Consider the following 5,974-nt stretch of genomic DNA (forward strand, 5'->3'; position numbering starts at 1 on the left):
CCCCGCCCCACTCTCGCCCTCCTCCCTCGCTCCGGGGAGAAACCCCAGCAACATGTATCTTCTGATGAGGCTGTCAGCCCCGCGCTGGCGCCGTGTCTCATTGGCTCGAAATGTTGCGAGATTACTTGATTATTACAATCATTCATCCCTGGCGTTCTTCTTGGGCCCGACATCCCTGTTGTCGCGTCCATCCCGCCACGGGGATGTGCAATCACCTCCCTCCGGGGGAGCCCCCCCCCCCCTCCTCGCACTTCTCCTGCCATCTTAAGAATTGAAAGTCCACACACACACACACACACACACACATGCATCGGGAAAAAGCACGGGCATCTATTGGAGGAGATACGCATGGTGCTATGACATCGCCGACCAGCACCGGATACGACTTGTTCCGGTGCTCACCAGCCAATCAGTTCCTTTGCGACATGAAAAAGCGGGGCGGGACGAGAGGAGGGCTCCGGCGTGGTTAGAGAGGCAGAGACAGACAGGCATACATACACACACACACACACAGGATACGATTCACAAAGCAGAACCGATGTGGAAGACATGCACGCACCACCCCGGCGACCCTCATCGAGCGGGGCTGCCAAGCTCGACATCGCCGCCAGCTCGTCATCCTCCGAGTCGGCCCCTTCTTCCACGACGTCGCTGTCGAATGCATCCAGATCGCCCATGGTCGCCAGCGTTTCGCTACCCACGGGCACACCAGCGCCACCCCACAGCGGATCCTGCCCGGTCCAGACCAGGTCCCGCCGGCTGAAGCGCACCATTCGCTTGGCCGGGCTTTGGATGGAACTCCCGGCGCCAGCCGGCTGGCCACTTTGGGTGAAGATCATCTGTATGCTGGTGGCCTCCCGGCCGAGGGTGGCCCGGTGGACAAACTGCAGCAGGTCCTCGGGCGAGGGCGAGAAGGCCGAGCCGGAGTCTCCGCCCCTACCGCCGCCGCCGCCGCCGCCGCCGCCGCCGCCGCCGCCGCCGCCGCCGCTACCACCACTGCCACCGGGCCCGGCCTCCAGGACATCCACCAAGTGCACCAGCAGCCCATGCTCCGAGGGCGAGGGAACCCCCTCGATGAAGTGAGCCACCGCCTCATGGTCCAACGCATCGAGGCCCTCCTCGTCCAGGAGCATTGCCAGATCAGGCCCGCCCTGTGATTGGAGCGCGGTCTCCAGCAGGGCAAGCAGGCGCCCGGCCAGCGGGCATGTCCGACCGGGCACCGCCGCTCCCGAGGGAGGCTGAATGCCCTGGGCTTCGGCCATAGCCGCCAGGCAGCCAGCCACGGCCGATGTGAGCCCCGTGTGCCAAGCCAGCGACTCGGTCGCCGCCACGGCCGCCAGCGTGGCCACATGGTTGTCGGCAGTGGCAAGCCCGGCCAGATCGGCCACCGACCGAGCCAGCACCAGCTCCACCGCTTCATGCGCCGCCTGCCACACAAAGTTCAAGTGGCTCAGAGATGCCCCCTCGATTGGTCCGCCAGCCGACGCCTGCTCGGGCAGATCGGCCGCCAGGAAGCGCTCGCTCTCGCCCAGGAACCGGCAATAATCCCCGGATTCGAGGGCCCCCCGGCAGGCGGTGGCCAGATCGGCCCAGAGAGCCCGCGCCGGAGTCAGCCGGCAGGCCGCCGGCCCGGTGGACAATGCCCGCGCCAGCTCCAGCGCCAGTGCCAATGCCCGCCACCGATCCAATGCCAGATCCAGTGCGGCCGAGGCCCAGTCCACGGCCAGGGTGTAGCTGACAACCGAGGCCAATGCCGACCGTGCCACTGCATGCGGGCCATCGGCACTGCTGGCCTTCGCGCCGCCGCCGCCGTCTCCGCTGCTGCTGCTGCTGCTGCTGCTGCCGCTGACATTGCCGCCGTCGCTGCTGCCACCGGCATTGATGGTGCTGCTGTCGGTGTTGCTGCTGTTGCCGCTGCTGCGTCCGGCGCCGGGGCCGATGCCAACCCCTTCCACCAACAGGAGCCACCCGCGACAGATGACCGATAGGAGCTCCAGCCGGCGGAACTGCAGTGGCCGGCGCGGGGAAGTCAGGCCCAATGTCCCGAGACAGGCAGCTGGCAAATGCGGCCCCTCATGGGCTGGGGTTGAAGGAGGGGGGGGGGGTTCCTCATGTCAGTGTCCTGATGGAAACATGCCTACGCGTTTGCATGGGCGAAGGGGCGGAGCGGAGCGGGGTGGGCGAGGAGGGAGACAAGTGCGATGTTTCCGCGCACCCTCCATGAGCAGCCACAGGCAGTCGGCCGTCAATTTGGCGATGCCCAGGTCGATGAGACAAGTTAGGGGGTACGACCGGCAGTAGGCCAGGCGTGCGGAGAAGGAGGCAAGAGCCGCCGGCCGGCCGACTGACAGGCTGTCAAGTCGCAGCAGGCGGCTCGCAGACTCGGGAGCCAATGCGCGCAGCGCCCCGGCCAGGGTCGTGCGGTTATCAGGGCGGAGCTGAGGTTCCAGGCGAGCGGGAGAAAGGGGCAAGCGAGCGTGTCAGCATGGGCGACAGTAAGGCAGGCAAGGAGAGAGAGGGAGAGAGAGAGAGAAGGAGAAAGAAGGAAAATGAGGAAGGGCGGGAGTGAGCATAAGAGACACAGGTAAGGGAGGACGGGAGAGAGAGAGAGAGAGAGAGAGAGAGAGAGAGAGAGAGAGAGAGAGGGAAGTCATCGCACGAAGCCACCCAGGAAGCCGGTGTCGGCACACTCACCCAGCCGATCGAGGATCTCCAGAAAGTCCTCCACGCCCCGTGCCTGCAGGCAGAGCTCCCACACATTGTCACAAAGGTCCAGGTTTGGTCGGGAGGTGGGCCAGACAACTGGACCCACATCGCGTGTGAGCTCAAAGTCCCCAGGAGCAAAGGATCCGGCCACCGGGTCGACATACGGCGGCCCGGGGTGCGCGACCCCGGTGCCGGGTGCTGGCAGCCTCTGGAGAAGGAAGGCCTTCTCCCGAGCCACGAGTGCACTTTGGGGAGTATCTACACGGGCAAGCGGATGAGCGTCAGAATGGATGAGCAAATCACTTCGATGTGTGTGTGCGTATGCATGTGTGCGTGCACGTATGCACACATGCAGGCATACACGTCTGCCCGCAAGGTCACGAACCAGGGAATAGACGATCCAGAAGGAGGCCAAAGGCCGGGACATCGGGAGGCCGGTGCCAAGTGCCACCGACTGGCGTGCCCTCCGATTGCTCGAGCTCCTGCTGCAGGAGCTCCCCCAGTCGGGCGAACTCCCGGCCCCAGAGCCGGGCCACCGGTGAGAGGGAGGGATCACTCCCGAAGGGGAGAATGCGCATGATCTACACCCCCCCAGGGAGCATGTCAGGGGCACCGTCAGGGACCGAACGAAAGGGGCTAAAGCTCACACGGGCAAGGGAAAGCAGCACATACGGTGGCCAGACGCGGCGGGACCCCATGCGTGCTGAGGTCCACGCAAAATTGCCGGCGAAGGGCGCCAGTCAGGGCTACGTGCTCGCCGCTGAGCGGCAGGACCGGGGCATTGGCCATTGTCGACCTTGCTGAATCCCTCGAACCCGCGGACCAGCTTTCGCGAATGGCTGGCCCAAGCCCCCGCAGGGAGAAGGGACTCGACACGGATTGCGTGATCCACTCGAGGCGGATGCTGACATTCGAGCCGACTGGCAGGCCGGGCTGGGTGGAAAGTTAGAGGCGGATGCCGGGCCGCGGGGGAGCCGCGAAAGGTCCCCCACCCCCCTCGGCGAACTGCACACATGGCGCCCATACGCACCCGTGGAGTCAACGACCCGACCAGATCATACTGCGAGCACACGCCAATGCCGAGGTCCTGCACCAGGGCACCAGTGGCAGGGTGGGCAAGGGCCGCACGGCCGCAAGGGCAAACCAGTCAGTACCACGGATGGGCAGACCCAGGCCAAGGCAGGACCAGGCGAGCAGGACACACATCGGCCAGGAAGATCCCGGCCGCGCAAAGGCGCCGCACGAACCATGTGCTCCAGGGGAACAAAGCGATCGATGGCCGATCGCACGGCGCGCGCGCGCGCACCGGCCAAGGCCCGGAACTGCTGGGGGAGGTCCTCGGCCGGGAGTCCGAACAGCTGAGCGAAGCTGTCCAACGATAGGACCATGGCCGGGCGCCAGTTGACCAGTTCCAGGACGTCGGCGCGCCGCCCGGGAGGCCGGCCGGAGAGGCGCTGCGCCGAGAGCGTCACCCCAACTGGCAAGGCGCCCGGCCCGGGGGCCGAAGCACCCTCACCATGGCCAGCGCGTAGCACCACCAAGGCCACGTCTTCGGCCAAGAGCGCGACCTCCCGGCGGCCGAGTGCCCGGACAATCCGCCCGAAGGACTGGGCCACATAGCGCGAAAGGCTCGCCGAGCAGGGCGTGATCCCTTGGAGTTGGACCAGAGGCACGCTTTGGGAAAGGACACTGGTGCAGCCGGCCACCGGGGGCGTGGTGGCCGGGCCAAAGCCGGGGGCCGCCACGCCGGCCCCCGGCCCGGGCATGGGCCAGGGCGAGGCCGGCGCACGGGACCCCGCCCCGGGCCAATGCCCCTGTCTGACCCGCCGGCCGACAAGCCCCACCAGGGGCACCGTGCCCACCAGAGTCTGCCGATCGGAGGACGGCGCGATGGTGATGTCGGCCCTCTCCACGAGCCCGGCCCCGGGGGTGCCAGCCACGCGGATCAGGCACTCGGTGGAGTGCAGTGGAAAGCAGCGGGGCAGGCAATCGGCCTCCTCGGCCGCGGGGTCCTCGCCCGCCGGGTCCTCGGTCTCCAAGGGTCGGGCAGTGGTCCGGCCCATCTCCCCGCCGGTGCCCGTGTCAAAGACGGCCGTGGATCGAGCCTGGCGAGCCAGCTGCGAGGCCGCATCGGCATCCAGGTGTGCCTGGAGAACGTCCGCCGGGATGTCCGGCCCGGGGCGGCCCGGGCTGGCGCTGGTGGCCGAGGGCAGGTCCTCGGCAAACCCCGGCGGAGGCCCCAGCAGGAGGAAACACCCGTGCGGCTGGGGGCCCATGTCGGGTAGAGCGCCGAAATCCAGCCCCACGCTAGCCCCACCAAGCAGCTCCCCCAGCGGGGCCCAGCTGACTGACGGATTGAGGAAGACCACACGCAGGCCGGGCTCGGTCGAGTCGGCCCAAGCCAGATGGAACACACGTCCCGGGGAGGAAAAGGCCCCGGCAAAGGCCTCCTCGAGGGCCGCGTCCAGTGGCGACCGGGTGGTAGATTGTGAAACCGCGTCAGCAGGCATCGGCCCAGGAGCCGGCCCTGCCAGCGGCATGGCTGGCCGCATGCGCCGCGGGCTGGCCGGCCGGCTGGCCGACTGGCTGGCCGAGGCCTTATGCGCGGCCAGCGGCCGCACCGTCGGCCGGCGGTCACCCCGCACGCCACCAAGCAGCCGCATGGCCGACTCGGCAATGCTCGACAGGGCCCCGCGGCCACGCTCGCCGAGGCCGGACATGGGGCTGCGTCTGCCACGGAGAAGAAAAAAACCGGCGGGACACGGGAAAGGGAGAACCCGAGGGGCGGCGAGCAGAGAGGCGATGGCGCAGGCAAGGCAAGGAACGAGGGGGAAAGGGGGCGAAGGAAGGAAGGCAAGCCTGACCGAGGGGGGGGGGGGGGAAGAAGACGATCTGTGAGGAAAATCCCCTCTCAGGGCCCGGCTCGCTGGGAGCAGCCCTCCCGCCCCCGGCCTCGCCCAAATACCCGCCCAACATCTGCTGGCGCGGCCGGCCGGGGGCGCCCGGCTCCCCCGGGCCTGCGATTCAGCCTGCCCCCCTTGTCTGTGCGCGCGCACGTACGCCCGCCCGCGATCGGGTCGATCCCGTTTGCGGCCGGTCGGTGCCTCGCGAAACAACGAATGCGGGTGCGGGGTATATTCGTTGGCAGCTGGCCGTGGGGGTCTAATTGCCAGTCGCCTGTGTTCCCCAGGCCGGGGGCCGGGGAGATCCCACACGACGAGTGAGGGGAGAAAAGCAGGACGCAGCACAGAGGAGCACACAGGGGGGG

At 67.8% G+C, this 5,974-nt stretch overlaps 1 protein-coding gene across 1 annotated transcript; it reads right to left on the reverse strand.

Moving 5' to 3' along the window:
- Positions 1-310: 310 nt before the first annotated feature.
- Positions 311-5,598, reverse strand: H696_03839 (hypothetical protein). Its single transcript, XM_009497698.1, has 8 exons — positions 3,954-5,598; positions 3,737-3,793; positions 3,379-3,639; positions 3,092-3,287; positions 2,660-2,964; positions 2,216-2,438; positions 560-2,080; positions 311-416 (listed from the first exon to the last, which is right to left on the reverse strand). The coding sequence occupies exons 1-8, from the start codon at positions 5,424-5,426 to the stop codon at positions 355-357; spliced, it is 4,098 nt and encodes a 1,365-aa protein (XP_009495973.1). The 5' UTR covers positions 5,427-5,598; the 3' UTR covers positions 311-354.
- Between the last annotated feature and the right edge of the window lie 376 nt (positions 5,599-5,974).

The sequence above is a fragment of the Fonticula alba genome, assembly GCF_000388065.1.
Source record: "Fonticula alba strain ATCC 38817 unplaced genomic scaffold supercont2.6, whole genome shotgun sequence".
Classification (NCBI taxonomy): domain Eukaryota; order Rotosphaerida; family Fonticulaceae; genus Fonticula; species Fonticula alba.

Bases quoted from the DNA above. Each gene is read 5' to 3' on its own strand.
- H696_03839 (XM_009497698.1), bottom strand. From the start codon at position 5,426: ATGTCCGGCCTCGGCGAGCGTGGCCGCGGGGCCCTGTCGAGCATTGCC. The intron at 3,794-3,953 runs GTTCGTGCGGCG...GCCCTGGTGCAG, and splicing joins TTGTTCCCCTGGAGCACATG to GACCTCGGCATTGGCGTGTG. The intron at 3,288-3,378 runs GTATGTGCTGCT...GGGGGGGTGTAG, and splicing joins TCCCGCCGCGTCTGGCCACC to ATCATGCGCATTCTCCCCTT.